At 49.9% G+C, this 21,801-nt stretch overlaps 2 protein-coding genes and 1 long non-coding RNA gene across 11 annotated transcripts in view; 2 read left to right on the top strand and 1 right to left on the bottom strand.

The window, feature by feature from the left end:
• Positions 1–11,190, top strand: part of Nos1 (nitric oxide synthase 1) — a 168,146-nt gene extending 156,956 nt beyond the window's left edge. For all 7 annotated transcript variants that reach the window (XM_013141712.3, XM_063225728.1, XM_063225729.1 and 4 more), the window contains 3 exons: positions 946–1,140; positions 4,885–5,003; positions 6,261–11,190. In XM_013141712.3, coding sequence (XP_012997166.2) covers positions 946–1,140; positions 4,885–5,003; positions 6,261–6,276 — 330 coding nt within the window. In that variant the 3' untranslated portion in view covers positions 6,277–11,190. The remainder of the gene's footprint in view (positions 1–945; positions 1,141–4,884; positions 5,004–6,260) is intronic.
• LOC134470645 (uncharacterized) overlaps positions 1–21,801 on the bottom strand; it is a 39,558-nt gene that overhangs the window by 17,243 nt on the left and 514 nt on the right. The gene's annotated exons all lie outside the window — the stretch shown is intronic.
• Positions 21,222–21,801, top strand: part of Fbxo21 (F-box protein 21) — a 37,690-nt gene continuing 37,110 nt past the window's right edge. For both annotated transcript variants that reach the window (XM_063225731.1, XM_063225730.1), the window contains exon 1: positions 21,222–21,505. In XM_063225731.1, the coding sequence (XP_063081801.1) occupies positions 21,267–21,505 (239 nt within the window). In that variant the 5' untranslated portion in view covers positions 21,222–21,266. The remainder of the gene's footprint in view (positions 21,506–21,801) is intronic.

Genomic DNA, 21,801 nt, shown 5'->3' with positions numbered 1-21,801 from the left:
TAGTGGTGGCCAAGAGCCCGTGAAGGGGGAAGATGGGAAAGAGAGCTTCGTGGGTGTCCCTTTCCACCTAGTGACAGAGAAGCTGTGAAACGGAGCCAGCCTGGTGGTACAAGCCTGTCATCCTTGCACTGTAGGAGGCTGAGGGAAGAGGATACAAGTTCAAACCCAGCCTGAGCCCCTTACTAAGGCCCTGTCTCAATTAAAAGAGAGAGAGAGGGAGGGAGGTGGCTCAGCACAGAGGCCCTGGGTTCAATCCCCAGCACCACAAAAAATAAAATAATTTATTTAACAGCCCATAAGAGGCAGGGCCCATCAGAATGGACTTGGGATGTGGGAATGGTAATCATTCTGTTGGATTTGGGGGCAGTTCAAATGATTGGTCGCAGGGAAGGGGCCAGGACACCCGCAGGTGGTGGCACTCCAAGAATCTGGACAGAGTTGACAGCTGGCACCGGTGCATGTCAATATTAACAGCCAGCAAGGTATCCGGGACTTATCAGCCAAGCGTAACAAGGCCTGGGGCCAGGAGATCCGGGGCAAGTTAAAGACAAATTCCCTGGTGGCAGAGGGAGTGGCATCCTTGTGCACCTCTACACACAGTCTGTGTGCGTGCTCTGAGCACCCCCTTACTGCAGCAACCCGGGCTTCTCTAGCACTGCAGCCTGAGGGCCTGCAGGTACCCAGCCACCCCTGGAAGTGTACAGTGTCCACACCCTGTGTGTGACCGTTGGGGAATGACTGGGGAGTACGGTCCTATGTGCTCCCCATGCTTTCAGACAGCACCCCCACCTTCCTTGCTACACACTTCCAGCCCCTCACTTCCTCCTTCCCTGGAGCCTCCCCACAAAATCTCCAGCTTGCCCACAAGCTCTTGCTCCCCCATCCTTTCTGCGGGGGAGTAAGCCACGCCGGGAGCCTCACGCAGCCCATCTCCTGCCCCTGCAGAAATACGTGCAGGACGTCCTACAAGAACAGCTGGCCGAGACTGTGTACCGAGCCCTCAAGGAACAAGGGGGCCACATCTACGTCTGCGGGGACGTCACCATGGCTGCTGATGTCCTCAAAGCCATCCAGCGCATCATGGCTCAGCAGGGGAGACTCTCGGAGGAGGATGCTGGGGTGTTCATCAGCAGGCTGAGGGTGAGTGATGGGCCGGCTGGCTTCTCAGCCCCCCACCCCCGGCACCCAGCTTCCTGTCTCCTCTTCCTCACGCCACCTGTCAACATTAGGGGCACCGTGATGATATCCCTGATCCACATTTTGCACTTACACCTGGGGCAGAGGACATAGGTGGACCAACCTACGGGTAGAGAGAGGGTAGTAAGCAGGCAGGTTAAGTGTAGTAGCTATGGTTGGGAGCTATAATGTGTCAAAATAACAAGGAAAGGGGCCTCTGGGTAACTAGACTGAAACTATCCAGCACATCCTTGCCTGCCCCAGGAACCAACCTGTCCAGTTGCACAAGTTGCACATGATACAAAAACATCTGTCCAAGAGGAACAAGCAGAGGTCTGAAAGCCAACTCACGCTGCATCCTCCAATCCGCGCCCCTCGGAGTGGAGCTGCATCCATTCTTAAGGAAGAGCATTTTTCTAATGCATCTAAAGCCTGGGCAGAGGTGACTGACAGCTCAGCCAGCAAAGTCATAACCATGTGACCAGCTGGCCCAATAGGAGAAAAGCTCCCAAGATGCCCTTCACTTCCCGCTGCTTTTCTAAATGAACAGCATTCAAACAGGGCTGCTGTGTTCAGACACTGATGGCCAGAAGCCCTTCCTCTGATTCTCATGCTAAACCCCCCAACTAGGTAGAACAGGGACTTCCTTAGGGAAGCATCGCGGAGCCAGTATTGTTGTGGGGATGGCTGTGTCTTCAGTGTCTGACCCTGAGACTTCAGAGAATTCGAGATTAAATCTCTCAAAAATCACGAATTTAAAACAAAATCATAGAGAAAGGCAGGTTGCCGTTGGTGCCCCCAGCACACACCCCTCCATTCCAACACACTCACCCCAGCATACTTGCCACTTTCTTCTCGTACACGTTTGTAGACATGCAGCTTACACTCATCTTGGGGAGCAGGTGTGCGTGCCCACCACAGCTTGTGTCCTTTATGGCCTTTCCTCCCTCCTCCTCTAATTCCCCTTCTCCTGTTTTCATTCTTGTCGATAGGATTACTCTTAGCTTGCGTTCATGACATACAGTGCTTACGCTCCCTGAGGTCATTAGGGTCCTGTACAGGGCACAGCAGTATGTAACTCGCTTTCCTCTCCTCTTGGTCTCCTAGATTCCTTCCCATTTGCAAGAGATCCATCCACTTGTCTCCTTCTATCTCTCCTTTATCGTGCTGTTGTTTGTACGTTGCCTTACTCATATGAGAGGTATTATGCAGTATTTAAGCTTATGCGTCTGGTTTATTTCACTCAACATTATATTTCCCAGGTACATCATTTTCCTACAGGTGTCTCAAATTTGTCATTCACTCCAGCTGAGTAGCATTCCATTCTGTATGGATAGCACGTTTCCTTTGTCCAGTTGGCTGTTGATGGGTGTACAGGCTGCTTCCAGGATTTAGCTGTTATGAATTATGCTGTTATAATCACCGGGATGCACGCATTGCCGCAGCATGATATCCTTATCTACCTGGGAAACACACCTAGAAGACAGATACCTGGGTCACTCAGAATTTCTAACTTTAGTTCTTTGAGGACTCTGCATACTGATTTCTACAATGGCTGTACTAGTTTACATTCTCACTAGCAATACAGAAGAGCTTTTTCACCGCAGCCATACCAGCGTTTGTTAGTTTTTGACTTACAGATGATTGCCATTCTCTCTGGGATACGATGCAATCTTAGTGTTGTTTAATTTGCATCTTTCTAATGGTCGGTGTCTTTGTTACTTTCCTCTCATTGCTGACACCAAATATCGGACATCCGAAGTTAAAGGGAGAAAGGTTTATTTAGCTTACAGTTTGTAGAAGTTTCAGTCCATAATTGACTGGCTTCCAGATAAGGTGGCACGTGGCAAAGGTGGCACGTGCCACCCATTCATGGTGGCAAAAGCAGCGAGAGAGGGCAAAACAAACCTCTTCCTGTCTCTTATATTGGATCAGGGTGGTGCCATCCAGTCAGTGGATTGATTTAGCAATCACCCAGTTAATCCCAGCACTGCAGTGCTACAAATCAACCACACATTCTAGATTCAGCCATCTCAAAAAAAAAAAAAAAAAACCCTATGATTGCATGAGCACTTGGGGGCATCTGGATGCAAACCATAACAGCCAGAGATGGTGAACATTTTTCCATACATTTGTTGGCCATTTGTACTTTTCCTCTGTTCATGTCACTTCCCTATTTCTTGATTAGGTCTTTAATTTTAGTGGTATAATTGCTTTTGAGTTCTCTGTGTATTTCAGATATTAGTCCTCTGTCTGATGAATAGCTGGCAAAATTTTCCCCACTCTGTGGGTTGTCTCTTCACTCTGCTAATTGATTCTTTTGCTGTGCAGAAGCTTTTTCATTTGATGTGATCCCCTATGTTTGTTCTTGCTGTTATTTTTGTGCAATTGAGGTTGTTTAAGAAATCCTTTCCTTTACCTATGACTTCAAGTGTTTTGGCTATGTTATCTTCCAGTAGGTTCACTGTGTAGATCTTTGATTCATTTTAATTTTATCTTAGTACATGGTGAGAGATATGGGTCCAGTTTCAATCTTCTATAAACAGATATCCAATTTTCCCAGCACTGCTTATTGAATAAGCTGTCTTTCCTCCAATACGCTGTTGGCCTCTTTGTCAAAGATCAAATAGCCAAATCTGTCTGAGGATATTTCTGTATCTTCTATTCTGTTCCGTTCATCCATAGTTTGTTTTTGTTCCAGTGCATACCATTTTTATCACTATTGCTTTGTCATATAGCTTGAAGTCGGGTGATATAATACCTCCTGCTTTGTTCTGATTGCCCAAGACTTCTTTTGCTATTCTGGATCTCTCCTGTGTTCCATATGAAGTTTAGGATTGTTTTTTCTGGGTCAGTGGAGTATATTGTTGGTATTTTGATTGAGAGTGCATTGAGTCTGTTCCCCAGTTTTAGGAGAATGGTTGTTCTGACAATACTGGTTCTATCTAGGAGCAGGGGACATCCGTCTGTTTTCTGATGTCCACTTGGACATTCTCATTCTGAGCTGCTCGCCACGATCTTCAGCTGTCCTGGGAGTCCACTTTCAGAGTTCTCCCTAGATGAAATGAACCCACTCTCCAGATGGGTAGCTTTCTCCAAAACCTCCAGGACTGAGCGATGCTGGGTCTCAGCACATCCCAGGCCCTGCCTTCTCCTCAGCATGGAGATGCCTTTATCCTCTTTTGACCCCAGAAATGCTGCCCTTTGAGAATATGCTTGACTGCCCGCCCCTCAGTTCTGCCAAGGGAGCTCACATGCTTCTAAAATTCAGAGATTCCAGAGGTCTCCACCGTGCAGCAGTGGGGCTGCCCCCGGTGGAGCACAACCACTTCGCTTTCCTCCCCTCTCTGCCGGTCTCCCCACGCTGTGCTGTGTCCCACTTAAGCCAGCACCGCCCCACTCTGAGCTGGAGTTTTCAGGGATAAACTGGAGGCAGGAGGAGGGAAAGAGTGGCCTCGTTGCTCTTCTAAGCTCAGAATCCACCATTTCCAAGGCCGGTGCCAGTGCACAAACTGCCACAGGGGACAGAGTTTGGCCAACACCAAGTCTTAGAGACCGAGTCACCTTCGCGACCCTGGGCTGGGCCTCCTGACATTAGGAACCATCTTTTCTAGGTCTTTTTCCTTCCAGAGTAGCAAAACATTTGCCCCCTCGCCAAGCCCTGGGCTGGCACTTGACAGCTGTTCTCTGGCTGCTTCTGTCCCCTAGGATGACAACCGGTACCATGAAGATATTTTTGGAGTCACCCTGCGCACGTATGAAGTGACCAACCGCCTTAGATCTGAGTCCATTGCCTTCATTGAAGAGAGCAAAAAGGACACTGATGAGTAAGCTGCCTCTGTCTGTCCACCCAGGGCTGGCCAGGGCCTTCTCCTCCAGTCTGGGGACAGGGACATCTGACTTTCCTGGAGGGGCGTGGCTTCCCCAGACCAGCAAAACTAGGACCCTATAGAAATGCAAATTCCCAGGCTGCCCCAGCCCTGTTGAATCTGAAATTCAGGAGGTAGGGTGCAGCAGTTAACATGTTAACAATCCCTCTCAGCTGGACATGGTGGCACATACATATAATCCCAGCAGTTTTGGAGGCTGAGGCAGGAGGACCCACAAGATCAAACCTAACCTGGGCAAATTTGCAATTTAGCAACTCTGTCTCAAAAAAAAGAGGGCTGGGGATATAACTCTGTGTAGAGCCTGGGTTCAGTCCCCAGTACTGCAATTTATGTAAAGCCTTCATGGATGAGACCCTAGAGTGTCAGCTTGCTTCAGTTGCCAGCATCCTACAACTGAGACGCCCCCTAGTGGAATGATCTCCAACTGCCTCTACTATAGCATTTCCATCAACACCCTTCACAAAACGAAAAATGGGAGGGCTTTCTCACTGGCACAAATTACAATCCGTCTTGTAGAAATCTCTGGAAATATCATGAGGCACAGAGAGACAGAGACAGAGTCTCACTATTTAAATCTCACCTTACCTCTGTGACACCGTGACCTCTGTTGCAGTCCCTGTCCCAGTGCCCTTCCCTGTCCCCTGCCCCATGCCTGTGCCCTTAAAGAGGGTCACAGTCCATCTGCCTCCTTGCCTGTAGCACAAGGGACACACTCATCTTTTCAGACTCAGCACCCTTTTGTTTTCCTCTGGACACGTCCACCTTGACGCACACTTCGTAGCCAGGTGCGGTGGGGCACGCCTGTCATCCCGCACTTCAGGAGGCTGAGGATGGCAGGTTCGAGTCCCGCCTGGGCAACTTAGCGAGACCTTGTCTTAAAACAGAACATAAAAGGGTCCGGGCTGGTGCAGCTCATCGGTAGGAAGCCTGTTTGATCCTCGGTCCCACCGGGCTCACTTAACTGAAGAGCACACCTTCCTGGATGGACAGAAGTTCCATTCCTGTCCAGTTGTGTTGGTGACGATCATTGATTCATTCATTCAGGGCCTCCCCACACATGAGGGCCACAGAACACAGGAGAAGCCTCAAGCCCCAGAATCCAGCCTGAGGCGCTTTCCCCTCTGGTCTCTGGAAGGAAGCAGAGCCCCTGAGTGCTGTGACACTAACTAACTCTGTCCCCTTCTCCTCCAACAGGGTTTTCAGCTCCTAAGTGGACCCTGTTGCCCAGAGGGACGGCAGGCAGCACCCTAAGTGCTCCAGCGGGGTGCCCACGGTTTTCCTAGGCACGGACACACGGCTGAACGTTTCCCCCAGGACCCTCGCAGCCCGCTCCATCTCTTGTCCTGTCGCTGCGTCCTGGTTTCCCTCTTTGGGGTTCTGTCCCGCTCCATGGTGTCCTCGGGCCTCCTGGGTTTGCTCCTCGAGTTCTCCTGCTGCAGTGCGATGCCTTTATGACCCGCAGTGGCTCCTACACAACCGTGTCCTCCCCGCTTTCTGGCTGCCCAAAGCAAATCATGGGTGCATGAAACCATTGGATTATGGCCATCGCTCCTGTTAGGGTTTGTCCTGGGGGTGGCGTGGGGAGCTGGAAGGCTGCAGGTGCTGGACAGAAGCTGAGCCAGCCTCTGTGCCACTCGAGTCCCCCGTCCTCTCTTGGGATGGTGTTTTTGGTCGTGCATGTGCATCTGTGCATGCAGCCAGCCGGGCTGTCTGTGTGTCGTCTGCCCGTGCTCATGTGTCCATCTTAGATCTGAGTCCGATGCCTTGGCCGGCGACCCTCTGTGCCAAGAAATGTGCCACCGACCCATGTTAATTCCTGGTGTGTCCTAAATTCAGGGTCTGTGCCATGTCCCTGAGACACTGGAAAGCCCCCTACCCATCCTGCTAGAAAGGTCGGGGAAGTGGAAGAGGATGTGGAGATTAAGGGACCCATCTCCCCACAAAAGAGAGAATCACAGAATTCGATGCATTTAGGTTTTGAGCAGCTCATGTCCTCGCTGGGAAATGAACTCCCTGCCCAGCCAGGGGCCCCTGACGTGCCCACACTCACAAACTGCCCCCAGCATCCCACCCACAAGGATCATCTCACTGTGCCACCGGGGGACCCGGGATGAGTCCATTGTCCTCAGTTTCCCCTAATCACATTATGAACCTGAAGAATAGGAATGAATTGAACCTTAACATTTTGGTGCCCAGAAGGAATGTCAAGGAGGAAGGCGACTGGGACATTTTTATTCAGCCAGGTGGGGCTTGCTGATTCAGCCTTGGGACAAAGTAACCAAAGCCAGTTAAAAGGATCAGGTGAAAAGCGGGCTGTGGTACCGCATGCCTGTGATCTAGGCACCAGGAGGCTGAGGCAGGAGGATGGCAGGTCCCGAGCCCAGCCTGGGCAATTGACAGCCTCAGAGACGCCCTGGCTCAAAATTTTAAAAAGGGCTGGAGGTGGAGCTCAGTGCAAAAGCCTAGGTTCAATCTCAGTGTCACAAATAAGAGATCAGAGGAACCAAGTTAAGAGAAATAGCTTAACAGGGAACCCCCTCTCCAGGTGGGAAAAATATGGCCCTCAGATTTGCAATCCTCTAACACTGATCTCATTTGTCAACCTGCTAAAATAATTTTAACAGATTCAGCCTACTGTATTTACCCTCTCAGAGTAACTGGAATCAAAAGGTCCCTTCTACATGTAAACCCTAAAAAATCTGTATGAGGCAGCTCCCAGAGAAACCCAAGAAGCCCCTGTGCCCCGGCAGCCTTGGAGGATGGAGTCGGCGTGGGAGCCTTAGTAATGTCATTGCTTTCCATTGTTTTTTGGACAAACTATGTTTCCTTGATGTCCGTGCACAGGTTTTCTTTCCTGATGCTCAGGTTCCTGAGAAGGGAATCACAGCTGGGGACCAATACCCTAAGGGCTCCAGCTCCAAGATTCTTACAGGTCAGACCTTGTTTTTTTCTACCCTCACTGTGCCCACCGGGGTTCCAGCCCTGGCGTGGTGAGTCGGTTCCAGTGAATCATCTCACCTGCTTTCCTTTAATGCCAGTTTTTCCTGCCCAATCCTCCACTGAGAGACTAAGCACTCAGTACCCCAAAGTGTTAACCTCGGCAAGCCGAAGGGAAGCCAACTGTAACCGCCTCCTTCCCTGCAGTACAGTGCCAGCTCCTAGTAACCTTCCTCCCTGGCGCTTGCTTCTCGAATCTTTGAGCCTTTGGGGATGTTTTCTAAGATGTCACGGGTTCCCCAGGACTGCACTGCTATGTCCAACCTCCATCAAAGAGGAATCGATTGGAGCTGCCCTCTGTGAACCAAGCTCTCTGCGAGAAAGACTTCCACTGCTGAATAAGGGCGCTTACTGTAGGCCGGGCAGCTTCTTCCTGAGCATCCCTGACCTTTTCGGAGTGGTGGAAACATGCTCCATTCATCACAGTCCAAAGAGATGGCTCCGTAACCACGATTCTTCTTTCTTCCCCAGCAGACTTTTTTTAAGTAGAACTTTCATCTCCTAACACAAGCTGCTAGAACACAAGAGGTCAATCTGATACATTTCTTTCATTTCCCCGGATTCCTGGTAGCAAAAAGCTGGGCTATCATGAAAGCCCCGACCAAATGCACAGGAGACAGGACGGGTTAGCTCTGCTCCAGGGTGGGTAAATACCGCCCTCTGCTGGTGACTTTTAGTTAGCTCCGTGGCCTTAATGCATGGTTAGCAATGGGGTGCCCTGGGTATCTGGGAGTTACTTGGACAGGGAACAGGAGTCCTTGTGGGTAGTTTGGTCTTAGGGTAGGAGGGGTCAAACTCGCGGGTGATCTACCGGCCTTTTTTATTTTTTATTGGAGACAGGGTCTCACTGAGTTGCCCAGGCTGGTTTCAAACTTGAGCTCTTCCTGCCTTCCGTCTCCGTGGCTGGTGTTACAGGCGTGTGCGGTCACGCTGGGGACTCCTCGGGGTACTTTTTGAAAGGGGAATTAAGGCAGCATAAGTTATGCTTGGGAAAGGAGGTTCTGGCTTTAGCCTGGAGCATGGATGGCTCCTCTGCTGAATCCCTGAGGGGTCACTACCACGCCAAGGTCCCAGCAAGGGAGGAGGTAGTTGGGCCCATAGAGACTCCAGGGCCTGAATCTGAGGACCTGATTCCCTGTCCGGAGGACAGTGGAATCAAAGCCTTGCCTCCCTTTGAGCACAGAGCCTGGTCATGAAGGACAGCCCCAGGGAAGGTAGCTTTGTGGGGTTTGTCCGATGGCCAGCTTCTCCAGAGCTCAGGGTGGCACCTGCCAAGGTCCCACCGAGTCCAGATCCACAGAAAGAAAAGTGCCCCCAGTCCATAGATGATGGCCTGAGATCACGGGGTTTGTCTGCCAAACACTTTGTGTAGCCTGCTTCAGGGTTCCAAGGAGGTCGGGATTCACCCTAAGCTCAAAGCCAAGAGAAGTGTCCTGACCCAGACTTAGGGGCAAACAGACATCTAGGCCCCTTCACCCTTATGGTATCAGCTCAAAGTACAGCCCCCTCTCGTCACTGGAGAACCGTGTGCTTCTGGATTGTGCTCTGATCGGCCGTGTGTGCTTATTTCATCTGACCAGGGGCCTTGTTTTCCAAAGCCTCAGCATAAATGACCCCCACAGACATGGACTTGGCCTTTGGGGTCTGATGCTGGCCTCTCTTTCTACTCACCCCTCCTCGTCCCCAAACCTTGCTGTGCACCCTCTAGCCACCTGCTTTCCATTGAAGGTTGATCATCCCTAATCTCAAAACCCAAAAGTTTCCAAAATGTAAAACGTTTTGAGTGCCAACATGATACCCACAAGTAGAATCATTATGTGCACAAAATGACTTAACTATTGCATCAAATCAACTCCCAGCTCTCGGTATAAGACGCATGAATGAAACTCATCATGGGTCCCCTCACCAAGATATCTGCGTCACCACTGCAAAATGCAAAAGTTGCAAAACCTGAAATACTTCTGATCCCAAGTATTGAACCTGCAGTTGGAAGGGAGGTGGTCAGGGGTCCGCATGCCTTAGCTGTGTCTATGGGTTTGTTTCATCCTCAGGTATCCAAACAGTTCTGGTCAAGCAGGACATTGGGTCCACCCCAGTTGGTCATTAACATGGTGGTCCGGGCAGGCAGAGGCAAATGTGCCTTAATGCAGTCTTTAGGACAGTGACTCTGGAACTCTGAAAGTGCCCAGATTTGGTCCCTAACCTGCAGGTGATTGTAGCCCAGGACCCAGCAACTCTAGCACTGGCATTTGGAGCTGGATCATCCTTCATCGAAAGGGTCATCCGGATATTATAGGCTGTAGGGCCTCCGCCTACTAGATGTCAGTCGAAACCATCAGACAGGTCATCAGACAGTGCCCAGTGTCTCACCTTGGAGGGCAGTAGCTCCACACACACACATTCCTTAGATGAGAACCATTGCTGTGGACTTGAGGGGCAAGAGGATGTCTAGTAGACACCCCAGGACTTCTCATCACAGACCTTCCGGAGGGGGCTCCCACAGCTTTCCTCCGCCCCATGGTAATGCCCTTTGTCCACCGCCACACTGAGGCCTGAGGGAGCTGTAGGGGAGAAAGCATGGCTCCACAAACCGCTTCCAAGCCAGAGATGGGTGCTTCTGTTTGGATAATAAGATGCGGCCTCCTCAATGTTGGTTCTGACGGAGACCCCCTTGGCCAGTGCCCGCTCTCTGGATCTGAGACTCCCTGTGCCCGCACTCTGTTCTTGCTGTTGTGCTGTCACCGTGACTGTCAGACCCACTCCAGGCCCAGCGAGCGAGACTGGGGACTCCTGCAGCTGTCCCTTTGGGTGTCCACTCTGGGGCTGCGGAGGCTTCTGGGGTGCGCGGAGCCAGGGTCCCATCTCGCCACGCACGCGCCATCCGAAACTCAGATGTCCCCTACCTCTGAGCTCTCGATGCTGCTAAGCTCTGCCAAGTGTCCCGTGCGCTCCAGAACCTTCCTCCAAGGACTGACGCCCGCCCCCAGCTCCTCGAGAGTTTGCCCAGGCTCTGTCCGCCGCATGCTCTTCTTCTGTATAGTTCTCATCTTCTAATTTTATGGGATTCAACAAAAGTCTATTTATGCCTGTTTGCATTATGGTTAAAAATATTAAAAAGTGGACTCAAGGTGGCTGGCTGTGGTCTTTGGTTTCGTGTGCTTAGAATTTCTCACCTCTTGATGGGCTGTCACCGTCTGTCAGTCTGTCCTGTCTGGTGCCCTGGAAGCCAGAGTTGGCTGGAGGCTGATAAAGGGGGTGCCCTGGGGTAGGGGGAGAAACTGTCTCAACACTGTCTCAACAGAAGCTCCAACCAGCCATGCAGGGAGTTCTAGAGGTGACCTCAGGTGTTGGGGCACCACTCAGTAGCAGGGTACTTGCTACCCAGGTTTAGATCCCTGGGTTCCATCTCCAGCACTGCAAAATCAGTAATAAATAAATAACAAAGATGACCTGTCCAGTCCTGATTCCAGACTTGAGATTTGTTTTTTGTTTTGTTTTGTTCGCTTGTTTTCCAGTACTGGGAATTGGATCCAGGGCCTTCGTCCTGAGCTATGTTCCTAGCCCTGTTTGTTGGTTTGTTGACTTGTTTTGTTTGTGACACAGGGTCCCCCTAAGACACTACATTGCCCAAGCTAGGCTCAAACTTGTGACCCTCCTGCCTCAGCCTCTGGAGTGGTGGATTTGTAGTTGTATAGCACCATGCTCAGCTAGAAGGCCAGGCTTCCTGCTTCTGTATCAGCTCCTCTTGGGCCAGGCAGCCCTCTCCAGCTGAAGCCACCCTAAGAGGCTGACCACTGAGAACAGCTCTAGCAGCTGGAGGACTAGATCTCGGTTCCTAATGTGCATCTGTGAGGTGCTACCTGGATCCTGTCCACACTACTTTCCCGTCCACGGCTGCCACATGGTGTCTACACCACCTTCCCCCCACCCTGAACCCTTCCTCCTGCACTCCCAGCCCAAGGGTCCTTGGAGCTGGTTCCTAGCTGGTTTCAGAGCCCGTTGCAAAGGAAGGGACTCACTAGCATTGCAAAAGCAGATTAAGAGGTGCAGATCTCAAATACCTGACAGGTGGGTCACAGTTAAGGGACAGGCTAGTTGAGGGGTGATGGGGGAGGCTTCATCTTACCCTTCTGGACATGGCCATTTGCATGCTATGACAATGTGACATTCACACCAGTTTCCTGATTAGAAACCACAAACCACCAGACATTCAGCATTTTTTTCTCCTCAGTACTCAGGTTGAACCCCAGGCTACATTCTTCAAACCAAGCTACGTTCCAATCCCTTTTTATTTTTAGATTTTGAGACCAGGTCTTGTAAAGTTGCCAAACTGTCCAGACTGGACTTCAATTTGCAATCCTCCTCCCTCAGCCTCTTGGAGTGCTAGGCTTACATGCACGTGGGACTGCACCTGGGTGACATTCAGCTTTTTAAAGTACAAGGTGACTTCCCTAGCATCAGCCCCTACACACACACACACATACACACACACATGCACACACACACGCACCATTTCTAACTCATCAGCCCCACCCTGAGTCTTACAATGTCCACCTGCAAAGGTCAGAAACAGAACAAGAATCAAAGAACTCTTCCCAGTGCCATGTTCCTTTTTGTCCTGCAAAACATTTGTCAGCTAATGAAAATGAGGGCTCATGGTGATGAAAAGCCAGTCTTCACATGAGTGCCCCAGCATGCTGTCATCTGCAGTCATCCATCGCTTAGTGACCGATACACCTTCTGAGTTTTCCACTCTGCTTCTGAGCTGTTATTCAGTGCATGACTATACTCTCCCCAAGATAAGGCTTTTGGAACTAAGCGAGGCATCGTGGCTAACTCTGGGAGGCTGAGGCAGGAGGATCATGAGTTCAAATCCAGCCTCGGCAACTTAACAACTTAGTAAAACCCTGTCTCAAAATTGAAAAAAAGCCTGAGGACACAGCTCAGTGCAAAGGTTCTAGGTTAAATCCTGAGCCCACAATGGAGTAAAAAAAAAAAATTAGAACACTGAGGCATAGAGAGATCAGACACCATGTACAGAGCTGGTAGCTAATACACGTGAGAGGCAGAATGTGAAGCTAAGCTGTCCAGACCAAGAACTTGCCTTCTTATCTAGCACTCCATGCTGCTCAGACTCAGACTATCTTGGTCCAAATCCAAGCTCCTCCACTTCCTGACTGTGTAACTTTGGATAAGCTACCCACCTCTCTGTTCTCCCATTTCTTTACCATAACATAGACTATGACTTCTTCGGTTTGCAATGGGATTGAGTATGTCTAATGCACTTGAATAGGACAGGACGGGTAGGGTGGGATGGTGGAGGGGACGGGATGGAACAGGAAAATAAACTGCTTCCTGCCAGTTTCCTCTGTCTTTTTGTCTTCTAGAAGTACAGGGAGCTCCATCTTAAAGCTACTTGACACTTAAGCACCTCTAACCACCTGTGGTCAGTTTAAGGGCTGCTTTTGAAGAGCCAGTTCCTGGGCATCTCCCCACTCGCCTATTAGCACTGCTTCCAGAAGCTCTGGACACCTGTGTCCTCACTATGCGGCCCACGTGATCCCCCCGACACACACACACACACACACACTAGAGTTTTGGCAGGTCCAGCCTCATAGGATGCCGGGGACAATCTAACACTACACGCATCCCAACTGGGTGGCTTTGGTTGCCTGGCAACCAGGTGAAAAAAAAAATTCAAGTTTACACCAAAACAGAATCTTCCCAAGAACAAATCAAAGGATAAAGGAGTGGGAAATGCATATGAGTGGGTGAGTGGGTTGAGAGAAATAAAGGACTTTTTAAGTCTCTGCAGATCCAAATAGCACAGGGGCTTTCTTTCACACAGAAAAATCGTAGGGTTTTTTTTCCTCCCATATCCTCCACAATATCACCAAGAGAACAAACAGGGAAGCCATTTATAATGAGGTGGATCAATACAGTGTTTAACCCACATCGCCCAAAGGAAGTCATTTTGCTGATGGGGGAAAATAAGATTCAATGCATCAAATAGCAGAAGGATTTAGACACTCATAATCAGCAAGGTGAATTTTTAAAAAATTCAAATTCTTTGTATCACCAGGCTTGCTGGCAGGGAGCCCGGGGTTGTAAATATGTGTAATACTATATTGTTTGGAGAATAAAGGACCAGAGACTGCTGGCCATTCCCCATCTGGGTTTTCTCAACTGGAACTCAGGGTTGAAACTGGAAGCCGGGTGGTCTCAACTCTTTCCTAATTTACTACATGCAAGCACCTTAAAATCTTCAAGGGTGACGGGATGTCTCCTCTTTCCTGTCCTTCCTTGTCCCACAGGAATGTAGCCATGCAGGGCAACAGTCAAGAGACAGCCACAGACACACCTAAGACGCAGGGTGCGTGCACTAAACATTGTGCAGTGTGAATCTATTTTGTTTAGAAAGTTTTGAATAGAGTCACTAAGGAAAATGCAGTTTTTAGCAGCAAGTTGCAGGCAAAATCTATGGACAGAGAAACACCACCTGTGCCTTTCTCCTCCCTAGTGGTGGCCTTGACCTCTTTGGAAAACATGCCCTGTGCCCAGATTGTGCTTTGGGAAATATCTCTTTCCCACCAGGATGGTTTGAGTGAAAGGCATTTGGTGCCACCAGGGACCGGAGGGGAGAGAGCCAAACCCTTGGGCCCACATTCACCACATCCACCACACACTCAAGCCACAGCTGCTTCCTCATCTCACTGTTCCTCCTCGGGCCACCCAGACCTTCCCTTCTGGGCTGAAAAGATTCTAAACATGGTTTTTATTTGCTTCCGCCCCCTGCCTGGAACCCCTCTCTTCTCTCTGCTGGTCCCATTTCTACGGCTGAAGATTTGATTCAAACACCTCCTTGTCAGGCGTCCACCTCCATTCTCCATTGGTATATCCTATCTGTACCAGTCACTTGGCATACAGGAGGTCTTACTTTGCAAGCATTGTCTCCATGCACGGACATCAATGTGTTTCATCCGCTCTTGTGTATCAGTTACCTATTCCCATGATAATGCTGAGTAACAAACAGCCACAACAATCTTCCTGACAGGTTGCTTGTTAATGCTCAAGATTAGAAAGAAGTAGCTCTGAGCTCAGGAATGCAGGTGTCCTCCACATGCTGGGAAAAACAAGGAGCAAGTTAACACTGAGTAACTACAAAAGAAACAGCCCTTAGATACACTGAGGATTTTTAATGTTTAGGGCCGTAAAATAATATCTTTGTTGTTTTAAGCCATTTAATTTATATTCATTTTGTTATAGTAGCAACACAAAGCTAATACTGAAACAGTATCAGTTTACCTTTGCTTTTGCTCTGGACAGAACGCATTTTCCAGCTTCTAGAAGTTATATCTGAATTCCTTGGTTTATGGCCCCGCATCACGTCAACCTTTGCTCCTCCTGCCCCTTCATCAGGTCCCCTGCCCTAAGGAATGCAGGATAATCTCTTCTTCCTAATTCTTTGTTTGATCACAGCAGAAAAGCCATCTTTGCCACATAAACACACAGAAGTGTGTGGGAGCCTTATTCAGTCTCCCACATTTCTTTTTTTTTTTTTTTGTCTTTTTGAGACAGGGTCTCGCTATGTAGTTCAGGCTGGCCTTGAGCTCACTTTGTAGCCCAGGCTGGCCTCGAACTCACAACGATCCTCCTGCCTCAGCCTCCCGAGTGCTGGGATTACAGGCGTGAGCCACCACGCTCCAGCTCAGTCTCCCACATTTCACCCCTTGGCGTGAAATGAAGCGTCCCTGGGTTCGATCCCTAGTTCTGAAAAAAAAAATTTCATTCAACTGATCTACTTGCAGAATTCATTCATTCATTCGGAATATGATGGGGACCCAGTGGGTGTCAAGCTTTAAGCATTCACATTACGATGAAAGGAGAGACAGCTCTCTCCTCACAATATGTGAGCTTACACCTGACCCTCCTTTTTAAAAGAAATATGTCAGAGAATGGTAAGTAAGTGATTTTAGTGGAAATTTAAAAAACAAGGAAATAACAACAGAATTTCACTGACAGAGAAAGTGTCAGCAATGAGGTGACAAAGGAACCAAAGAAACTTGTAGAAGGTGGGGAGCAAATCTAAGCCCATAAAAGGGTTAGCTGGCCCAACCAAGTGTCTCAGAGGTGTGTGTGTGTGGTCTTGCACGTGCCTGTGTGTGTTTGGTACTAGGAACTGAGCCTAGGTACCACTAAGCTACATCCTCAGCCGTTTGTACTTTGAGAAGTGGTCTTGCTAAGTAGCTCAAGTGGGCCTCAAAACTGCAGTCCTCCTGCCTTAGCCTCATAAGAGGCTGTGATCACAGGCATGCACCTCCATGCCCCACTCATTCATAGATACTAAGCAACATTGGACAGAGGGCCTCCCTTGCCATCTTGCAGGGAGAGATACATGTGCTGCAGAGCAGGTGAAGCCTACCTGCAGGGCCCTCCCCGGACAGACCCCTGCGAGGCTCCGTGTCTCTCATTCCACACAGTTGCGCTCGGGTTTCCTGATGAACGCCTCTATGCACCTTTCTCTTCCAAAATGGGGCCTCCAGACAGTACAAGCTCCAGGCCATCTGAAACCTGGATCCGCCCTTGTGGTGGGCAAAGACAGCAATCCCTGCATGGGACTGCATGATTTGGGACTGCATGGGATTGCTATGATTTGGGGACACGTGCCGGAAGGAAGGCAGGGGCTCCTAAGGGTGCAGGATGGAAGTTGCTCTGCGGGCAGCAGGTCTGCGTCTCGTGGGTGAGTGGAATGCAAGGCTGAGGAGGAGCAGCCAGGCGAGTCATCAAGGAAAGTGACCTGGCTGGAGGGAAGGTGCTTCAGGAAAGGAAGGACGTGTGCACAGCCATCCCTTGGCACCCAAGGAAGCCCTTGCCATAACAATCTGCAGGTGCTCATGAGAGCTGTAGCTTTGCTTGCTTTTGGTTACTTGCTTTTTGTCGACTTCAGAAATCACTAATTTTGAAGGTCACACAGCTGAGCGATGTATTATTAGTCTCCCAGGAGCTCTGCTGTAGATAACACCTCTGCCGGGTGGATCATGATGATAATGGTTGCCTAGGTTACTTTTCAGGGACCTGAAGGCTGCTTTTGTCCAAATCACCAACTTCGCTTGAAACTGCAGGTGTTCCAAGGGTGACCTTTTGATATCAAGAGGCCCAAAAAGCCACCCTCAGGGTATATTAAGACCCCCACTTTCTGTATCCCACAAAGAATCATGAAGATTGACGATGCAGACACAGACCAGTGATCAGATCCATTCCAATCACCTGCCCCATGCTTTAAATCACCTGGCTTCTTTATCCCCCAGACATCTACAAGCCCCATCCTCTGGGAGGTGGAGTTGAGTCTTGGTTGCCCATCTCTGTGTGTGGTTGTCTTGTGAATAAACTCTTCCTCTTTTGCAAGATTCATTTGGTGTGGTAGACTAAACTGGCCTGGTTTGGAAATCTTTTTTATAAAATACTATAGTATCTGCATATAACCTACTCGCATCCTTCATTTAAATTGTCTTTAGAGTTCTCATAATATCTAATACAAGGCAAATGCTATGTAAATAGCTGTCAGATTATATTGATTTGGGCCTATCAACAAGAAAAGTCTGTACATGTTCAATACAAACATAGCTTTTAAGAAAAGAGTTTTGATCCCTATAAGGACGGTTGCTTGGTTGGCTGGTTGGTTGGTTGATTGTATCCACAAAGGTGGAGCCCACAGACACAGAGCTGTCTGTGTTTACAGTGAGTGTAGGAGACCTCCTTGAGGGTTTTGAGGCAGATTGAAAGGATCTCTCTAACAAATGGCCAAAGATAACCCCAGTCACCCTGCAGTCCAAGCAAACATTCATAGCCTCAGTGATGCTACAAGGCAAAAGGCAAGCCAGGGCAGGGAGGTGGGAGCCCATGGGTCCCCACTGGAGTACTTGAGCTTGTGCTGGGTGCTTTTAAGGGTGAGAACCAGCTCCCAGGACACAACAGGCGAGGAAAAACAGTTCAGCAACACAATATTGTAGGGTTAAAAAAAAAAAAAAAGAAACTTGAGTTTTTTTTTCTGCTTTTTCCTTTTCTGGTCCTTTCCTGCCTTGCGTGTTTCCAGAGATCAAGCCCAGGGCCTTGCACGTGCGAGGCACCACACAGCCCCTGGCTTCTTTTCCTAAGGCATTTCCTTGAAGAAAAAAACAGTTGTGTTTGTAAATACAGCATATCCTCTTTCCCTCTTGTGTGGGTTTACATGCACACTGTGTGTGTGTGTGTGTGTGTGTGTGTGTGTGTGTGTGTGTGTTTCTTGTAGGAAAACAGGCAGAACAGAAACTACTAGTTTAAGTGAACAATGCAATGACACTAAGGACATTCGCCTAGTTGTATAACCATCACCACCATTCCCAGACATGTTCACCCAGAACAGAAACTGTACACCCAGTAAGCAAGTACCAACCACTAATAACCACAAGCCAACACGCTGGCCCTGTGAATTTGCCTCTCCTAGCTGTTTCCTTTAAACGGGACTATCTAGACTGCCTTTTTGTGTCTGGCTTCTGTCACTTAGCGTAAAGCCTCAAGATTTATTCATATCATAGAACCTGCCAGCGTGTTCCTTTCAGCGTTCAAGCAACTTTACATTTATGTCTCGGCTACATTGTGCCAATGTTTTCAAAGGCTAAATAAGCTTCTGGCCAGCACTGGAGCCAGGAATGTTATTCTAAAGGGTCTGGTATCCCTCTCTTTGAAATGTAAATATCAAGCAAGCCGAGGTAAGATCCCTGTCACTGTGAAGGTTTTCACTTTGCTCTTTGTCCCACGCCATAACCACCTGCTCACAAAGATTTGAGAAGTTTTATTATTCCTTGAGGCATAGGCAGTTGGTCAGCACAGTGGGTATTCTCCTTACCAGGCAAGTTGATGAACTAGAAAAGAACGTACAGCAAAAGACAGGGTCAAGCCTCTTACCTGAGAATGAGTTATCACAAATCTTAAACACGTGGATATAATGTAGTTCTTGGATGCATGTGAGATCACCTTTGTGATCTTGTGAGCACATTACATGTTGCAATGTATCTTAATGTTTATTCAATAATAAAGCTCCCCCTTCTAGCCAGCTGTGTCTATAGGTGTCTATAGGCAGACACCTATAATCCCAGCTTTCTGGGAGGCTGAGGCAGGAGGGTTGCAAATTTAAGCCTGGCCCAAGCAATTTAGTAATGTTCTATCCAAAATAAGGGATTTTTTAAAAAAAAGTTTGGAGATACAGCTCAATGTGAAGGCCCTGGGTTCAAGCACCAATATCGTAAAAACAAGAACAAAACCAAGCAAGTTTTTTTAAAGAAAAAAAAACACTTCCCTTGTTTTCTACAGTGATGGAGGGCATTTCTTAGGAAAATGAAAGTTTACTTTTTTCTTATCTTTGATCAGGATACAGGGAGAATAAGGGGTTCCTGCCCAATGTCACTGATAAGAAAGTAACAGAGGCTCACTGATCAGCTCTCCAGCTGTGAGGTCAGTCTTTGAGACTGGTTGGAAACTATTTATCCAGATCCAGGCACCAGCAAGGCTGAGAGTCTGTTTTTAGGGGGGGGAGGGTAACACAAGGTCTCCTCTGCAGCCCAGGCTGGCCTCAAACTCACAGCGATCTTTTTGCCTCGGCCTCCCAAGTGCTGGAATGACAGGCATGCAGCACCATGCCTGGCCCGGCTGAGAGTCACTTTGCTAGTTCTGCTCTCAGGCATCCTGATTCCCTAGTTGGGGAGAGGTTTTGCTGCAGCCTCTGTCTCTCCCTATTTGGAAATTGAGCTCTCATGGAATACAAGCGTCATGGGACAGGGTCCAAGGAGGTCCTGCCCAAGAGGAGATAAGCGCTCAACCCTCCCCACCCATGGGGTCTGCTCTTGATTTGTCAAGGAACAGCATGTCAAAGTGCATGATGAGAGCACAAACAGATTTAGGAGGCAGGAAGGGAGTGTAGGTGTGCAAGACAGAGGTATATGATGGTCTGGAGCTACGGGGGTTATATAGTCTTGGGGGTAGCCTCAACATGATGATCCAGGATGTATATTCCTACTATCAGGTACCCATTTAATCATGCTACGTCCTTGGTGGTGGGAGTCTCCAGAATTTGGGACTCTACAGTATCAGAGAAAAGCAGAGGCTCAATTGACAGGTGAAAAGCACAGGATTAGCTGAGCAGGTTGGGTGCCCACAAGACTAATCTCAGCAGTCTGGGAGGCTGAAGCAGGTGGATCTCAAATCTAAGCCCAGGATACACGGCACAAGGCTTGGCACTGAACTGTACCAGTGCGGTACTGTTGTGATGCACCAAGGATACCCAGCCATTCACTGCTCTCCAGGTTCAAATGCTGGTTGTTGTCGTCATGACTTTGAACCAGTGATTCTGATTCTCATCTTTGGAAACTTTTGTTTTCCTTTTCTGTACACTAGGCTACAATGTACAGGGAAACAGGAAGGATTGCCGTACCGAAGACAGTGCTGAAATGGATACAGGACAGCTGTCCACCTCCCGCTATCTGCCCAAAGTAGGACATAGATATGGGAGGGGATGACTCTCCCCCACTATCACAGAGGGCCAGAGCAAAAGATTCTTCCAAAGTAAGTTGAGTGCTGGGCACAACACTAGCTCAAGATTATTGTCTGCTCTTTTCACAGCACATGGCCAAGAGCACAATTAGGCAGCAGATCTCAGTTAGAATCTGGTTTTCTAACCTTCTGAGCCTCACTTTCCTCATCAGTTATTTGGGGAGGGTGCCAGTTCCTAAAGATTTTGGGAAGACCTGACGAGCTGCTACACAGAGAGCGCTCCCCATGCATGAGAATATGTACAACTTTTGCCAATTAAAAAAATTAATTGATTTGTAAAAGTCGATGTTACGAGCCTGGCTTGGTGGGCATATGCGTGTAAGCCTGCACTGGAATCCTCCCTAGCCCTGTGGGAGGCTGAGGCAGGACTGCAAGACGCTGTCACACACACAGTTACTATTGTTTGGAGCAGAGGCATCGCCCAGAGCCGCCTCGGAAGCCTACAGCATCGTCTTTTCCTACTCCTCTGGACCAGCCGTGGCCACAGTGTTGGGGGTGGGGGGATGGACGCTCTTTGGCTCCGCCCCCAACAACCAGTGGGCGGGGCCAAGCGGGCGCCCCAGTGCGCGCGCGCGCGGCGGCGGCAACGGTGGCGGCGGCCTCAGGTACGCGGACAAGATGGCGGCGGTAGCGGTCGACAGCGCGATGGAGGTGGTGCCGGCGCTGCTGGAGGAGGCCGCGCCCGAGGCGGCGGGCCTCAGCTGCCTCGTCAGCCTGCCGGGCGAGGTGCTGGAGTACATCCTGTGCAGCGGCTCGCTGACGGCCGCCGACATCGGCCGCGTGTCCAGCACCTGCCGGCGGCTGCGCGAGGTGTGCCAGAGCAGCGGGAAGGTGTGGAAGGAGCAGTTCCGGGTGAGGTGAGCCCGCGCCCGCGCCGCGACCCCCGGGCCGCCCGGCCTCGCCGCCCCCGCGCCGCGCCCCTGCGCCGGATGCCGCCCCGAGCTTTCCTCCCTCCGCGCGGCCGGCAGACAAAGGCCTCAGGCCGCCGGCCGGGCCCCGCCGTGCCCGCTCCGGGCCCGATGGCGCTGGGACGGACGCCCTGCCTGCGCGGGGCCGGCGGCGCCCACCGCGCGCGGCGGGTGCGTTTTGCGCGCTTCTTTTGTGCCCGACGCCGCGCTGAGTGTTTACACGGAGCCGACGATGCGGGCGCCCG

This window comes from Cavia porcellus, unplaced genomic scaffold (genome assembly GCF_034190915.1).
Source record: "Cavia porcellus strain 051 isolate PalLab524CR breed Dunkin Hartley unplaced genomic scaffold, mCavPor4.1 scaffold_16, whole genome shotgun sequence".
NCBI lineage: Eukaryota > Metazoa > Chordata > Mammalia > Rodentia > Caviidae > Cavia > Cavia porcellus.
The sequence above is the reverse complement of the archived record's forward strand: the minus strand, read 5'-3'. Positions and strand labels throughout refer to the sequence as shown.